Genomic DNA, 18,521 nt, shown 5'->3' on the forward strand with positions numbered 1-18,521 from the left:
TGAGAGGTAACCACTCACTATAGTATCAACATGAGAGAGGTAACCACTCACTATAGTATCAACATGAGCGGTAACCACTCACTATAGTATCAACATGAGAGAGGTAACCACTCACTATAGTATCAACATGAGCGGTAACCACTCACTATAGTATCAACATGAGAGAGGTAACCACTCACTATAGCATCAACATGAGAGGTAACCACTCACTATAGCATCAACATGAGAGGTAACCACTCACTATAGCATCAACATGAGAGGTAACCACTCACTATAGTATCAACATGAGCGGTAACCACTCACTATAGTATCAACATGAGCGGTAACCACTCACTATAGCTTCAACATGAGAGAGGTAACCACTCACTATAGTATCAACATGATAAACATTACCACTCACTATAGTATCAACATGAGAGGTAACCACTCACTATAGTATCAACATGAGAGAGGTAACCACTCACTATAGTATCAACATGAGAGGTAACCACTCACTATAGTATCAACATGAGAGAGGTAACCACTCACTATAGTATCAACATGATAAACATTACCACTCACTATAGTATCAACATGAGAGAGGTAACCACTCACTATAGTATCAACATGATAAACATAACCACTCACTATAGCATCAACATGAGAGAGGTAACCACTCACTATAGTATCAACATGAGCGGTAACCACTCACTATAGTATCAACATGAGAGAGGTAACCACTCACTATAGCATCAACATGAGAGAGGTAACCACTCACTATAGCATCAACATGAGAGAGGTAACCACTCACTATAGTATCAACATGAGAGGTAACCACTCACTATAGTATCAACATGAGAGAGGTAACCACTCACTATAGTATCAACATGAGAGGTAACCACTCACTATAGTATCAACATGAGAGAGGTAACCACTCACTATAGTATCAACATGAGAGAGGTAACCACTCACTATAGTATCAACATTAGCGGTAACCACTCACTATAGTATCAACATGAGAGAGGTAACCACTCACTATAGTATCAACATGAGAGAGGTAACCACTCACTATAGTATCAACATGAGAGGTAACCACTCACTATAGCATCAACATGAGAGGTAACCACTCACTATAGTATCAACATGAGAGGTAACCACTCACTATAGTATCAACATGAGAGAGGTAACCACTCACTATAGCATCAACATGAGAGGTAACCACTCACTATAGTATCAACATGAGAGAGGTAACCACTCACTATAGTATCAACATGAGAGGTAACCACTCACTATAGTATCAACATGAGAGGTAACCACTCACTATAGTATCAACATGAGAGAGGTAACCACTCACTATAGCATCAACATGAGAGGTAACCACTCACTATAGCATCAACATGAGAGAGGTAACCACTCACTATAGTATCAACATGAGAGAGGTAACCACTCACTATAGCTTCAACATGAGAGAGGTAACCACTCACTATAGTATCAACATGAGAGAGGTAACCACTCACTATAGTATCAACATGAGAGAGGTAACCACTCACTATAGTATCAACATGAGAGGTAACCACTCACTATAGTATCAACATGAGAGGTAACCACTCACTATAGTATCAACATGAGAGAGGTAACCACTCACTATAGCATCAACATGAGAGGTAACCACTCACTATAGCATCAACATGAGAGAGGTAACCACTCACTATAGTATCAACATGAGAGAGGTAACCACTCACTATAGCTATCAACATGAGAGAGGTAACCACTCACTATAGTATCAACATGAGAGAGGTAACCACTCACTATAGTATCAACATGAGAGAGGTAACCACTCACTATAGTATCAACATGAGAGGTAACCACTCACTATAGCATCAACATGAGAGGTAACCACTCACTATAGTATCAACATGAGAGGTAACCACTCACTATAGCTTCAACATGAGAGAGGTAACCACTCACTATAGTATCAACATGAGAGAGGTAACCACTCACTATAGTAACAACATGAGAGGTAACCACTCACTATAGTATCAACATGAGAGAGGTAACCACTCACTATAGTATCAACATGAGAGAGGTAACCACTCACTATAGTATCAACATGAGAGAGGTAACCACTCACTATAGTATCAACATGAGAGAGGTAACCACTCACTATAGCATCAACATGAGAGAGGTAACCACTCACTATAGCATCAACATGAGAGAGGTAACCACTCACTATAGTATCAACATGAGAGGTAACCACTCACTATAGTATCAACATGAGAGGTAACCACTCACTATAGCATCAACATGAGAGAGGTAACCACTCACTATAGCATCAACATGAGAGGTAACCACTCACTATAGTATCAACATGAGAGAGGTAACCACTCACTATAGTATCAACATGAGAGGTAACCACTCACTATAGCATCAACATGAGAGGTAACCACTCACTATAGTATCAACATGAGTGGTAACCACTCACTATAGTATCAACATGAGAGGTAACCACTCACTATAGCATCAACATGAGAGAGGTAACCACTCACTATAGCATCAACATGAGAGAGGTAACCACTCACTATAGCATCAACATGAGAGAGGTAACCACTCACTATAGTATCAACATGAGAGGTAACCACTCACTATAGTATCAACATGAGAGAGGTAACCACTCACTATAGCATCAACATGAGAGAGGTAACCACTCACTATAGTATCAACATGAGAGGTAACCACTCACTATAGTATCAACATGAGAGAGGTAACCACTCACTATAGTATCAACATGAGAGAGGTAACCACTCACTATAGTATCAACATGAGAGGTAACCACTCACTATAGTATCAACATGAGAGAGGTAACCACTCACTATAGTATCAACATGAGAGAGGTAACCACTCACTATAGTATCAACATGAGAGGTAACCACTCACTATAGTATCAACATGAGAGAGGTAACCACTCACTATAGCATCAACATGAGAGAGGTAACCACTCACTATAGCATCAACATGAGAGAGGTAACCACTCACTATAGTATCAACATGAGAGAGGTAACCACTCACTATAGTATCAACATGAGAGGTAACCACTCACTATAGCATCAACATGAGAGAGGTAACCACTCACTATAGCATCAACATGAGAGAGGTAACCACTCACTATAGTATCAACATGAGAGGTAACCACTCACTATAGTATCAACATGAGAGAGGTAACCACTCACTATAGTATCAACATGAGAGAGGTAACCACTCACTATAGTATCAACATGAGAGGTAACCACTCACTATAGTATCAACATGAGAGAGGTAACCACTCACTATAGTATCAACATGAGAGAGGTAACCACTCACTATAGTATCAACATGAGAGGTAACCACTCACTATAGTATCAACATGAGAGGTAACCACTCACTATAGCATCAACATGAGAGGTAACCACTCACTATAGTATCAACATGAGAGGTAACCACTCACTATAGCATCAACATGAGAGAGGTAACCACTCACTATAGTATCAACATGAGAGAGGTAACCACTCACTATAGTATCAACATGAGAGGTAACCACTCACTATAGTATCAACATGAGAGGTAACCACTCACTATAGTATCAACATGAGAGGTAACCACTCACTATAGCATCAACATGAGAGGTAACCACTCACTATAGTATCAACATGAGAGGTAACCACTCACTATAGCATCAACATGAGAGGTAACCACTCACTATAGTATCAACATGAGAGGTAACCACTCACTATAGCATCAACATGAGAGGTAACCACTCACTATAGTATCAACATGAGAGGTAACCACTCACTATAGTATCAACATGAGAGAGGTAACCACTCACTATAGTATCAACATGAGAGAGGTAACCACTCACTATAGTATCAACATGAGAGGTAACCACTCACTATAGTATCAACATGATAAACATTACCACTCACTATAGTATCAACATGAGAGGTAACCACTCACTATAGTATCAACATGAGAGGTTACCACTCACTATAGTATCAACATGAGAGGTAACCACTCACTATAGTATCAACATGAGAGAGGTAACCACTCACTATAGTATCAACATGAGAGGTAACCACTCACTATAGTATCAACATGAGAGGTAACCACTCACTATAGTATCAACATGAGAGAGGTAACCACTCACTATAGTATCAACATGAGAGGTAACCACTCACTATAGTATCAACATGAGAGGTTACCACTCACTATAGTATCAACATGAGAGGTAACCACTCACTATAGTATCAACATGAGAGAGGTAACCACTCACTATAGTATCAACATGAGAGAGGTAACCACTCACTATAGTATCAACATGAGAGAGGTAACCACTCACTATAGTATCAACATGAGAGGTAACCACTCACTATAGTATCAACATGAGAGAGGTAACCACTCACTATAGTATCAACATGAGAGAGGTAACCACTCACTATAGTATCAACATGAGAGAGGTAACCACTCACTATAGCATCAACATGAGAGAGGTAACCACTCACTATAGCATCAACATGAGAGAGGTAACCACTCACTATAGCATCAACATGAGAGAGGTAACCACTCACTATAGCATCAACATGAGAGAGGTAACCACTCACTATAGTATCAACATGAGAGGTAACCACTCACTATAGTATCAACATGAGAGGTAACCACTCACTATAGTATCAACATGAGAGGTAACCACTCACTATAGTATCAACATGAGAGAGGTAACCACTCACTATAGTATCAACATGAGAGAGGTAACCACTCACTATAGTATCAACATGAGAGGTAACCACTCACTATAGCATCAACATGAGAGGTAACCACTCACTATAGTATCAACATGAGAGGTAACCACTCACTATAGTATCAACATGAGAGAGGTAACCACTCACTATAGTATCAACATGAGAGGTAACCACTCACTATAGTATCAACATGAGAGGTAACCACTCACTATAGTATCAACATGAGAGAGGTAACCACTCACTATAGTATCAACACGAGAGGTAACCACTCACTATAGTATCAACATGAGAGAGGTAACCACTCACTATAGTATCAACATGAGAGGTAACCACTCACTATAGCTTCAACATGAGAGAGGTAACCACTCACTATAGTATCAACATGAGAGAGGTAACCACTCACTATAGTATCAACATGAGAGAGGTAACCACTCACTATAGTATCAACATGAGAGGTAACCACTCACTATAGTATCAACATGAGAGAGGTAACCACTCACTATAGTATCAACATGAGAGAGGTAACCACTCACTATAGCATCAACATGAGAGGTAACCACTCACTATAGTATCAACATGAGAGGTAACCACTCACTATAGCATCAACATGAGAGAGGTAACCACTCACTATAGCATCAACATGAGAGGTAACCACTCACTATAGTATCAACATGAGAGAGGTAACCACTCACTATAGTATCAACATGAGAGGTAACCACTCACTATAGTATCAACATGAGAGAGGTAACCACTCACTATAGCATCAACATGAGAGAGGTAACCACTCACTATAGTATCAACATGAGAGGTAACCACTCACTATAGCATCAACATGAGAGAGGTAACCACTCACTATAGCATCAACATGAGAGAGGTAACCACTCACTATAGTATCAACATGAGAGGTAACCACTCACTATAGTATCAACATGAGAGAGGTAACCACTCACTATAGTATCAACATGAGAGAGGTAACCACTCACTATAGCATCAACATGAGAGAGGTAACCACTCACTATAGCATCAACATGAGAGAGGTAACCACTCACTATAGTATCAACATGAGAGAGGTAACCACTCACTATAGTATCAACATGAGAGGTAACCACTCACTATAGTATCAACATGAGAGGTAACATCCATACTCACCTCAGAGACACATAGATGTGTTCCAACCATTTTGTAATACGTTAGTTACTTAGTAATTACCCACTATGTAAAGCGAACATATTCAGATATTATGAATATACGTATATCTACAACTACGTTAGATATAAGACTAGATATAAATCACCTTCATGAAGTGGAGATGTGATTGTCCCCTTTTTGTAGGAGTGTGTTTTACCTCAGGTGCAGGTGCTCCTTGGGTTGGGGCAGTTTCAGTGGTCACTTCTCCTTCACTGTAGTCATAGACCTCACTGTACTCCAGGTCGTATGAATTGTACTGGACGGGAGAGGAGGGCAAACAGACAGGTAAACCCAGTTAGTACATACATGTAAATACGGTATTCCTTTTTTTCAATACATTAATACACTATGATATGTCACATTCTTCATATTTACATGGCTTTGACTGAGACGAGTGATGTTTTTTCAGACAGTTCCCAACAACTATGCTCTCTAACTCAAAAAAAAAATCAAAGATTGAGTGTAGTTGTAATATCAAATGCCATACTGTAAAAGGACCGATGCTGGAGATGAGAAACAGGTATGGGCAGTTGAACATTTAATGAAGAACAGACAGGTAACAGGACAGGGACAGCGTCAGCACACGGGTAGACAAGGACATATAGCAATCAATGCAGAAGCAGGGAACAGAGCGGGGAAACAGACAGACATAGGGGAGGTAATGACAGAGGTGATTGAGTCCAGGTGAGTCCAATAATCGCTGATGCACATGACGGGGGGGGGGGGGGGGGGATTGTTTTTTAACTGGCTTTTCAATATATATATATATATTTTTTTAAATAGCTATATGGATTACATGTTCATGGTATATTATTTGCATAGTGGCATGTCTGGGGAAACATCTGGTAACAAAACGAGTTTTAAAAATGAAAGTGCCTGTGTGTTTATAGGTGAAACCTTATGGGCGACCTAAAGATAGCAGGGGATGTAATTACAGCTCCAAAAGAAGATACAAGGCTTCAGTTAAGACACAGTTACGGTAAACAGCCTGTAAACACTTTGAAAGACATAAAAAAAACATAACGTCTGTCATTGAGGAACAACGATTCTTTAACTTTTTCCTCCCCTGAATAAAAATATTTGGTCCAGTCAAAAAACAGACACGATGAAGTTGACAGGCTAAGTTGTGCATCCCAAATGAAACTCTATTCCCTATATAGTGCACTTCTTTTTTGACCAGGGCCCGTAGGGTGCAATTCAAACAACTGGTGTCCAGTCAAAACAGAGGCTGATACTCTATTTCTATCAGAAGGGACAGATTTATATTAGTCCCAGTTCAACTGATGAACTCATCAAAAATAATATAAGACCGAAGGCCCGATGGGCTGGCTGACTGCCTTGGGTTTCCCTGGACCAGGAAGAGAGGAAGAGAGGGAGAGAGAGAGAGAGAGAGAGAGAGAGAGAGAGAGAGAGAGAGAGAGAGAGAGAGAGAGAGAGAGAGAGAGAGAGAGAGAGAGAGAGAGAGAGAGAGAGAGAGAGAGAGAGAGAGAGAGAGAGAAAGGAAACCGAGATAATATATTTATGAAGTTGGAGAGCCTGACCAAGCCTGAAGAATTCAACACCACAGGCCAGAGAGTTTGATGAAAGAGATAAATATTGAAGTGTGCTCATAAAAGACTCCCCCTCTCCCTCCATCCCTCTTCTCCTTCCTGGTCTCTCTGCTCTTGCATGTGTCTCTGTCTCCAGGCGTGTGTCTGGGTGTTGCAAAGCATTACGGGGTTGGTAGGTGCTCAGGGGACAGGGTATCTCTGGTAAAGGTCAGGGTCAAAGTCATACTATTAACATTGAACCCCCTGACCTTTACGTCCCTCAATCCCGTCATCCCTCCATCCTTTCAACCCGTCATCCCTCCATCCTTTCAACCCGTCATCCCATGTTCCTTTCATCCCGTCATCCCTCCATCCTTTCATCCCGTCATCCCTCCATCCTTTCATCCCGTCATCCCTCCATCCTTTCAACCCGTCATCCCTCCATCCTTTCAACCCGTCATCCCATGTTCCTTTCATCCCGTCATCCCTCCATCCTTTCATCCCGTCATCCCTCCATCCTTTCATCCCGTCATCCCTCCATCCTTTCAACCCGTCATCCCTCCATCCTTTCAACCCGTCATCCCATGTTCCTTTCCTAAGGTCATCTGATCAACAGACCTGAAACACCTGATTGGTTGATAATATAATAACAACTGTTGATTTTGATTTTTGTATAATCTAGAAGAGGCCTACCTATAAAGTGTCTCGCCTCATTGAAGACAACAAGGAGTTATAAAGACAACTATGTCAAGGACTCTATCCATCCCAATGTGGTTCACTTTTAATTATCTCCTTAACAGGAGTTGGAAGATGAGTGAGGCAAGCATCTCTTAATGCTACCTATTCTCTAATTAGTGTTGTTTAACAGCTTGTCTCTTAATGCTACCTATTCTCTAATTAGTGTTGTTGAACAGCTTGTCTCTTAATGCTACCTATTCTCTAATTAGTGTTGTTGAACAGCTTGTCTCTTAATGCTACCTATTCTCTAATTAGTGTTGTTGAACAGCTTGTCTCTTAATGCTACCTATTCTCTAATTAGTGTTGTTGAACAGCTTGTCTCTTAATGCTACCTATTCTCTAATTAGTGTTGTTGAACAGCTTGTCTCTTAATGCTACCTATTCTCTAATTAGTGTTGTTGAACAGCTTGTCTCTTAATGCTACCTATTCTCTAATTAGTGTTGTTGAACAGCTTGTCTCTTAATGCTACCTATTCTCTAATTAGTGTTGTTGAACAGCTTGGGACCAGGCTAGATGGGCTAGCCAGTTGGCTGTACAGCACAAACAGATCTGGAACCAGAATAGAGACAGCGACGTTATAACTCCCAGCAGCAGTAGTTGGTTTCCAGGTATTGATCTGGGCATCCAGCAGCAGTAGTTGGTTTCCAGGTATTGGTCTGGGTGTCCAGCAGCAGTAGTTGGTTTCCAGGTATTGGTCTGGGCATCCAGCAGCAGTAGTTGGTTTCCAGGTATTGGACTGGGTGTCCAGCAGCAGTAGTTGGTTTCCAGGTATTGGTCTGGGTGTCCAGCAGCAGTAGTTGGTTTCCAGGTATTGGTCTGGGTGTCCAGCAGCAGTAGTTGGTTTCCAGGTATTGGTCTGGGCATCCAGCAGCAGTAGTTGGTTTCCAGGTATTGGTCTGGGCATCCAGCAGCAGTAGTTGGTTTCCAGGTATTGGTCTGGGCATCCAGCAGCAGTAGTTGGTTTCCAGGTATTGGACTGGGTGTCCAGCAGCAGTAGTTGGTTTCCAGGTATTGGACTGGGTGTCCAGCAGCAGTAGTTGGTTTCCAGGTATTGGTCTGGGTGTCCAGCAGCAGTAGTTGGTTTCCAGGTATTGGACTGGGTGTCCAGCAGCAGTAGTTGGTTTCCAGGTATTGGTCTGGGTGTCCAGCAGCAGTAGTTGGTTTCCAGGTATTGGACTGGGTGTCCAGCAACAGTAGTTGGTTTCCAGGTATTGGACTGGGTGTCCAGCAGCAGTAGTTGGTTTCCAGGTATTGGACTGGGTGTCCAGCAGCAGTAGTTGGTTTCCAGGTATTGGTCTGGGTGTCCAGCAGCAGTAGTTGGTTTCCAGGTATTGGACTGGGTGTCCAGCAACAGTAGTTGGTTTCCAGGTATTGGACTGGGTGTCCAGCAGCAGTAGTTGGTTTCCAGGTATTGGTCTGGGTGTCCAGCAGCAGTAGTTGGTTTCCAGGTATTGATCTGGGTGTCCAGCAGCAGTAGTTGGTTTCCAGGTATTGGACTGGGTGTCCAGCAGCAGTAGTTGGTTTCCAGGTATTGGACTGGGTGTCCAGCAGCAGTAGTTGGTTTCCAGGTATTGGACTGGGTGTCCAGCAGCAGTAGTTGGTTTCCAGGTATTGATCTGGGTGTCCAGCAGCAGCAGTTGGTTTCCAGGTATTGGACTGGGCGTCTAGCTTTGGAAGGTAATAATGCTTACATTTCCCAGGATGTGTGTATGTGTGCCTGTGTGTGTGTGTGTGTGTGTGTGTGTGTGTCTTTCTCTAGACTCAGATGAATCCAATTACCTCTTCTGATTCACAGACTACAACAACTATAATAATGTCATATACAGCACCAGTCAAAAGTTTGGATACACCTACTCATTCAAGGGACACAAAGCACACATGTTAATTGAAATGCATTCCAGGTGACGACCTCATGAAGCTGGTTGAGAGAATGCCAAGAGTGTGCAAAGCTGTCATCAAGGCGAATAATGGCTACTTTAAAGAATCTAAAATCTAAAATATATTTTGATTTGTTTAACGTTTTTTTGGTTACGACAGTAAATGATTCCATATGTGTTATTTCATAGTTTTGATGTCTTCACTATTATTCTACAATGTAGAAAATAGTAAAAATAAAGAAAAACCCTTGAATGAGTAGTTGTGTCCAAACTTTTGACTGATGCTCTATTTTTATTTGTTTATTTATTTATTTAACCGTAAATCCTTTATTTAGGAAATGTGGTGTATACTGTGTGTGATCCCAGGGAGGGAGAGCTGAGCTCCAAGACTCCTGAACCTGGTGCAGTCATTATAGGTATAAATCACTGAGACCACTCTCTCTCTCTCACACACACACACACACACACACACACACACACACACACACACACACACACACACACACACACACACACACACACACACACACACACACACACACACACACACACACACACACACACACACACACACACACACACACACACACACCAAAGTAGAGGCTCATATTTTGTGGCAGGGAAAGAGAAAGTTTCTAGTGTGAGCTCATATAGTGGAATAGGAAAATGTCAGCGTTTTCCTTCAGGATGAGATCTGAATATCACACTACAGATTCTGCTTCCCAAAATGGCAGCCTACTCACTACATAGTTCACCTCTTTTGACAAGGGCACACTGAGCTCTGGTCAAAGTAGTGCACTATGTAGGGAATAGGGTGCCATTTGGAAAGAAGCCTTGACATCATTATATTTTGAGTATGTGGATTTGCTTGAAGAATGAAGCTTTGCAGAGTGGATGGTTGCAGATGGTTTGAGGGATTTACATGGAGTTGGAGCCAGTTGAGGATTTACATGGAGTTGGAGCCAGTTGAGGATTACATGGAGTTGGAGCCAGTTGAGGATTTACATGGAGTTGGAGCCAGTTGAGGATTTACATGGAGTTGGAGCCAGTTGAGGATTTACATGGAGTTGGAGCAAGTTGAGGATTTACATGGAGTTGGAGCCAGTTGAGGATTTACATGGAGTTGGAGCCAGTTGAGGATTTACATGGAGTTGGAGCCAGTTGAGGATTACATGGAGTTGGAGCCAGTTGAGGATTTACATGGAGTTGGAGCCAGTTGAGGATTTACATGGAGTTGGAGCTAGTTGAGGATTTACATGGAGTTGGAGCCAGTTGAGGATTTACATGGAGTTGGAGCCAGTTGAGGATTTACATGGAGTTGGAGCCGGTTGAGGATTTACATGGAGTTGGAGCCAGTTGAGGATTTACATGGAGTTGGAGCCGGTTGAGGATTTACATGGAGTTGGAGCCGGTTGAGGATTTACATGGAGTTGGAGCCAGTTGAGGATTTACATGGAGTTGGAGCCAGTTGAGGATTTACATGGAGTTGGAGCCAGTTGAGGATTTACATGGAGTTGGAGCCAGTTGAGGATTTACATGGAGTTGGAGCAAGTTGAGGATTTACATGGAGTTGGAGCCAGTTGAGGATTTACATGGAGTTGGAGCCAGTTGAGGATTTACATGGAGTTGGAGCCAGTTGAGGATTTACATGGAGTTGGAGCCAGTTGAGGATTACATGGAGTTGGAGCCAGTTGAGGATTTACATGGAGTTGGAGCCAGTTGAGGATTTACATGGAGTTGGAGCTAGTTGAGGATTTACATGGAGTTGGAGCCGGTTGAGGATTTACATGGAGTTGGAGCCGGTTGAGGATTACATGGAGTTGGAGCCAGTTGAGGATTACATGGAGTTGGAGCCAGTTGAGGATTTACATGGAGTTGGAGCTAGTTGAGGATTTACATGGAGTTGGAGCCAGTTGAGGATTTACATGGAGTTGGAGCCAGTTGAGGATTTACATGGAGTTGGAGCCAGTTGAGGATTTACATGGAGTTGGAGCCGGTTGAGGATTTACATGGAGTTGGAGCCAGTTGAGGATTTACATGGAGTTGGAGCCGGTTGAGGATTTACATGGAGTTGGAGCCGGTTGAGGATTACATGGAGTTGGAGCCAGTTGAGGATTACATGGAGTTGGAGCCAGTTGAGGATTTACATGGAGTTGGAGCTAGTTGAGGATTTACATGGAGTTGGAGCCAGTTGAGGATTTACATGGAGTTGGAGCAAGTTGAGGATTTACATGGAGTTGGAGCCAGTTGAGGATTTACATGGAGTTGGAGCCAGTTGAGGATTTACATGGAGTTGGAGCCAGTTGAGGATTACATGGAGTTGGAGCCAGTTGAGGATTTACATGGAGTTGGAGCCAGTTGAGGATTTACATGGAGTTGGAGCTAGTTGAGGATTTACATGGAGTTGGAGCCAGTTGAGGATTTACATGGAGTTGGAGCCAGTTGAGGATTTACATGGAGTTGGAGCCGGTTGAGGATTTACATGGAGTTGGAGCCAGTTGAGGATTTACATGGAGTTGGAGCCGGTTGAGGATTTACATGGAGTTGGAGCCGGTTGAGGATTTACATGGAGTTGGAGCCAGTTGAGGATTTACATGGAGTTGGAGCCAGTTGAGGATTTACATGGAGTTGGAGCCAGTTGAGGATTTACATGGAGTTGGAGCCAGTTGAGGATTTACATGGAGTTGGAGCAAGTTGAGGATTTACATGGAGTTGGAGCCAGTTGAGGATTTACATGGAGTTGGAGCCAGTTGAGGATTTACATGGAGTTGGAGCCAGTTGAGGATTTACATGGAGTTGGAGCCAGTTGAGGATTACATGGAGTTGGAGCCAGTTGAGGATTTACATGGAGTTGGAGCCAGTTGAGGATTTACATGGAGTTGGAGCTAGTTGAGGATTTACATGGAGTTGGAGCCGGTTGAGGATTTACATGGAGTTGGAGCCGGTTGAGGATTACATGGAGTTGGAGCCAGTTGAGGATTACATGGAGTTGGAGCCAGTTGAGGATTTACATGGAGTTGGAGCTAGTTGAGGATTTACATGGAGTTGGAGCCAGTTGAGGATTTACATGGAGTTGGAGCCAGTTGAGGATTTACATGGAGTTGGAGCCAGTTGAGGATTTACATGGAGTTGGAGCCGGTTGAGGATTTACATGGAGTTGGAGCCAGTTGAGGATTTACATGGAGTTGGAGCCGGTTGAGGATTTACATGGAGTTGGAGCCGGTTGAGGATTACATGGAGTTGGAGCCAGTTGAGGATTACATGGAGTTGGAGCCAGTTGAGGATTTACATGGAGTTGGAGCTAGTTGAGGATTTACATGGAGTTGGAGCCAGTTGAGGATTACATGGAGTTGGAGCCAGTTGAGGATTACATGGAGTTGGAGCCAGTTGAGGATTTACATGGAGTTGGAGCCAGTTGAGGATTACATGGAGTTGTAGCCAGTTGAGGATTTACATGGAGTTGTAGCTAGTTGAGGATTTACATGGAGTTGGAGCCATTTGACATAAAACACAAATTAGACACCGATGATAAAAGCATCAGTGTTCATCTTGAAATATGATCGTATGACAAAGAAGAAATATATCAAAATAGATTGAAGACATGTATTTCACATGTGAATCTTGTCAAAATGTTCCCTCTGGCAAGTCACTACATGTTTTGACCTTACTAGATTGGCAGGCTCTGAGATGCACAGAGGTAGGCTTTGAGCTACTACTCGTTGTCAGGATACAGTGGGAATAACTCTGTTCAGGGCTATAAATTACTGTGTAATATGTCTTCAAATGGGGAGGATTTAAAAATAGCCTTTGATGGACAACACACGTTTTATAGAAGTATCCTGCTCGCATTACCTGAACACAAAACCCCCGCCCTCTCTCCCTCACTACCATCCCTCCTGCTTTCGTCCTTCACTCACCCAGATACTGACCTCATCTTCCTGGTGAGGTGTTTACCAGATTATCTTCCTACTTCACCTCTCTCTCTCTCTCTCTCTCTCTCTCTCTCTCTCTCTCTCTCTCTCTCTCTCTCTCTCTCTCTCTCTCTCTCTCTCTCTCTCTCTCTCTCTCTCTCTCTCTCTCTCTCTCTCTCTCTCTCTCTCTCTCTCTCTCTCTCTCTCTCTCTCTCTCTCTCTCTCTCTCTCTCTCTCTCTCTCTCTCTCTCTCTCTCTCTCTCTCTCTCTCTCTCTTCCCTCTCTCTCTCTCTCTCTCTCTTCCCCCCCCTCTCTCTCTCTCTCTCTCTCTCTCTCTCTCTCTCTCTCTCTCTCTCTCTCTCTCTCTCTCTCTCTCTCTTTCTCTCTTTCTCTCTCTCTCCCTCCCTCCCGCTCTCTCTCCCCCTCCCCTCCCTATATTTACAATATAAAAATAAAAATGAGAATCAAAATTGTCAATGGGACAACAGTAACAACAATAACCAAGTGTCAAAATAACCATACATTCAACAATAACAATAAACATACAGTAGAGTACATGTGCAGGTTGATTGGACTGTCAGACACTGTCCCTCAACTTATGGCAGGCAGCAATGTAGTGCGCTGCCAACCCACAGCTCTCTGCGTCCTCCCCCAACAGGACGGGTAGCCTACTCTCATCTGAGAGGTCTTTGAAACCTTGAATAAGGGTTTCAAATTTGGGGAAATGACACTCTCTAATTGTTATATATTTTTGACATTTTGTCAGGAAATGCAGCTCCGTCTCAGGTTCTGCTGTTGTGCAGTGGTTGCACAGCCTTTCCCTTACAGGGAGCCAGGTTTTCCTGTGTCTACCCTTTTCACTGGCAAGGCTGTGCTCACTGAGCCTGTACTTTGTCAAGGTTTTTCTAAGGTTTTGATCAGTAACCATGGTCAAATATTTAGCCACAGTGTACTGTCAATTTAGGGCCAGATAGCACTGCATTTTGCTTTGTGTTTGTGCTTGTGTTTCCCAATAAGCAATATAGTTTTGTTTTGACTGTGTTGTAATTTGGTTTATCCTGATTGATTGGATGTTCTGGTCCTGAGGCTTCAGTGTGTTAGTAGAACAGGTTTGTGAACTCAGGACCAGCTGGATGAGGGGACTCTTTTTTTTGCTCAGCTCTTGGCATTACAGGGCTTGGTAATGATATGAGAGGGGGTCACTGTATTTTAGATGTTTCCAGAATTGAATTGCTCTTTTTTGAGTTTTTATTATCAGTGGATATTGGCCTAATTCTGCCATGCATGCATTGTTTGTAGTTTCCCTCTGGACATGTAGGATAATCTTACAGAACTCTGCATGCAGGGTTTCAATGGGGTGTTTGTCCCATTTGATGAAATCTTGTTTTGCAAGTGGACCCCACACCTCGCTGCCATAAAGTGCAATTGGTTCAATGACATATTCAATTAGTTTTAGCCACATTTTAATAGGTATTTCAATTTGAATTAGCTTTTTAATGGCGTAGAATGCCCTGCGTGCTTTCTCTCTCACTTCATTCACTGCCTCATTTAGGTATCCAGTTGAGCTTATTTTTAAACCTAAGTAATTGTAGTGTGTGCAGTACTCTATATATTTTGTACCAATTGAGAACTTTGGTCTAATTCCCTGAGATCTGTATCTTCTCTGGAAAATCATTATTTTAGTATTTTGGGGGTTTACTCCCTCCCTCCCTCCCTCCCTCCCTCCCTCCCTCCCTCCCTCCCTCCCTCCCTCCCTCCCTCTCTCTCTCTCTCTCTCTCTCTCTCTCTCTCTCTCTCTCTCTCTCTCTCTCTCTCTCTCTCTCTCTCTCTCTCTCTCTCTCTCTCTCTCTCTCTCTCTCTCTCTCTCTCTCTCTCTCTCTCTCCCTCCCTCCCTCCCTCCATACCTCATCCTCTGGTTCCTGTGCCTGTGGTTGTTCCTGGTGAGGTGTTTCACAGTCGGGGCTGTAGTGTTCACAGTAGTCGTACGCTGCCCGTGGGTCGGCCACAATCAGCAGCTGCTGGATGTCACCCTGTAAGAAGAGAGAAGACGTTAAAGCAATCTCACAACTCCCAAGACAAGATAAGTGACACAAAGGGGAAAAGGGGGACGCGTTGTCAGCTGTACAACTGAATGTATTTATCTGAAAATATGTCTTCCGCATTTATCCTGAATCATAAGACAGATAAAGAGATGTAATATGTTCCTCCAACACCTTCAGGAGATGAGGAGGAGAGAAACGCTGGGTATTTAATATGGGTTTTCTGTTCACCAACCCCAATACCTCAACCATTAGACAAATGGGTATTCTCTAGGTCTGAGGGCGACATTTAGGGTCTCTGGCAGGCCTGCTTCTTCAGAGAGAAGATTACAAATCACCTCTGCTACACACGTACAAATTCATCTCACCTCACCCAACGCCACACCCCCGTACCTCACCTCACCCCACAACTCACCTCACCCCACACCTCACCACAACACCCAATACCCCTCACTCAACCGCACACCTCCCCACACCTCCCCGCACACCTCACCGCACACCTCACCACACCTCACCCCACACCTCACTCCCCCCACACCCCTCACCACAACACCCAATACCCCTCAGCCAACCCCACACCTCCCCGCACACCTCACCTCACCTCACCTCACCCAACCCCACGCCACACTTCACGCCACACTTTACCCCACACCACACCTCACCTCACCCAATACCCCTCACCCAACCCCACACCTCACCCCACACCTCACCTCACCCCACACCTCACCACAACACCCAATACCCCTCAGCCAACCCCACGCCACACTTTACCCCACACCTCACATCACCTCACCCCACACCCCTCACCCCACCCCTCAGCCCACACCCCACATCTCACCTCACCTCACCCCACCCCACACCCCTCACCCTACACCCCTCACCCCACTGTAATGTTACTGTAGTACTCAGATTCTAACTGCCAGATCACATTACAAAAGGAACATTTGAGAACAGAATTCTGTTCTAACGGTGTTTCCATACAGAAGGAAATCAAGCAAACGTGTGACAGAAGACCAATGTAGATTTATGTGCCTGATAATAGAGACAGGCAGACAGACAGACAGACAAACAGGCAGACAGACAGGCAGACAGAAAGAAAGACAGAGAGACAGACAGACAGACAGACAGACAGACAGACAGACAGACAGACAGACAGACAGACAGACAGACAGACAGACAGACAGACAGACAGACAAACAGGCAGACAGGCAGAGAGACAGACAGACAGACAGACAGACAGACAGACAGACAGACAGACAGACAGACAGACAGACAGACAGACAGACAGACAGACAGATGAAGAAATACAACGTCCTGACCAATAGCCAGCCAGCATCTATCTCAGATGGACCCAGTCGGACAATCCAGCAGCGGGTTGGCTTCTCTACACACACACACACACACACACACACACACACACACACACACACACACACACACACACACACACACACACACACACACACACACACACACACACACACACACACACACACACACACACACACACACACACACACACACAGGGTGTTTGTGTTGTACAGTCATCCCCCAACCCAACCGTTATGGACAGCGAGTCCTATTTCCCTGCCTAGCCTCACCTTGGGTACCAATGGAACACTATTCCCTACAGAGTGCACTACTTTTGACCAAAGACCATACAAACCATACTAAAAGTCATGCACTATGTAGGGCATAGGGTGGCATTTTGGAGGTCAGCTTTCCTGGTGTAGAAGAATGTGACAGATAAATAACCAGAGTCTGTACTTATGAAATATCTGAGGCCGTCTGTTTTTCATGAACATTTGGAAAAGGAAATTAGATCCCCACTTCTCCATTGCCCTCCCTCCCTCCCTCCCTCCCTCCCTCCCTCCCTCCCTCCCTCCCTCCCTCCCAGCCAAAGGCTCTTTGTCTTCTGCATGATCTTATCCCAAGGAATGTTTAACCAGGAACTCTCTCTCTCTCTCTCTCTCTCTCTCTCTCTCTCTCTCTCTCTCTCTCTCTCTCTCTCTCTCTCTCTCTCTCTCTCTCTCTCTCTCTCTCTCTCTCTCTCTCTCTATCTCCCTCCCTCTCTCTCTCCCTCTCTTTCCCTTTTCTCTCTCTCTTTCTCTCTCTCTCTCCCTCTCTTTCCCTCTATCTCCCTCCCTCCCTCCATCCCTCTAACCCTGCCTCTCTCTTTCTCTTTCCCTCTCTCTGTGGAGAATATTAACTAGCAGTGTGTGTGTGTAAAGTAAAAGTATAGAAACCTTAATAGAAAATGACTCCTGTAAAGGCAAAAGCCTTCCAGTAAAATACTATTTCAGTAAAAGTCAAAAATGATTTGGTTTTAAATATCCTTAACTATCAGTTAAATATCTGAGTTAAATATCCTTAACTCAGACATCATTTACAAACAGAGCTTTTGTTTAGTGAGTCCTCCAGATCAGAGGCAGTAGAGATGACCAGGGATGTTCTCTGTTTAGTGAGTCCTCCAAATCAGAGGAAGTAGGG

General features: G+C 43.7%; 1 protein-coding gene across 1 annotated transcript in view; it reads right to left on the reverse strand.

The window, feature by feature from the left end:
- LOC139550125 (collagen alpha-1(XI) chain-like) overlaps window positions 1-18,521 on the reverse strand; it is a 182,867-nt gene that overhangs the window by 122,078 nt on the left and 42,268 nt on the right. Inside the window, exons 5-6 of the mRNA XM_071360770.1 lie at window positions 15,897-16,022; window positions 6,094-6,192 (exon numbers count right to left, since the gene is read on the reverse strand). Coding sequence (XP_071216871.1) covers window positions 6,094-6,192; window positions 15,897-16,022 — 225 coding nt within the window. The remainder of the gene's footprint in view (window positions 1-6,093; window positions 6,193-15,896; window positions 16,023-18,521) is intronic.

The sequence above is a fragment of the Salvelinus alpinus genome, chromosome 23 (assembly GCF_045679555.1).
Source record: "Salvelinus alpinus chromosome 23, SLU_Salpinus.1, whole genome shotgun sequence".
Classification (NCBI taxonomy): domain Eukaryota; kingdom Metazoa; phylum Chordata; class Actinopteri; order Salmoniformes; family Salmonidae; genus Salvelinus; species Salvelinus alpinus.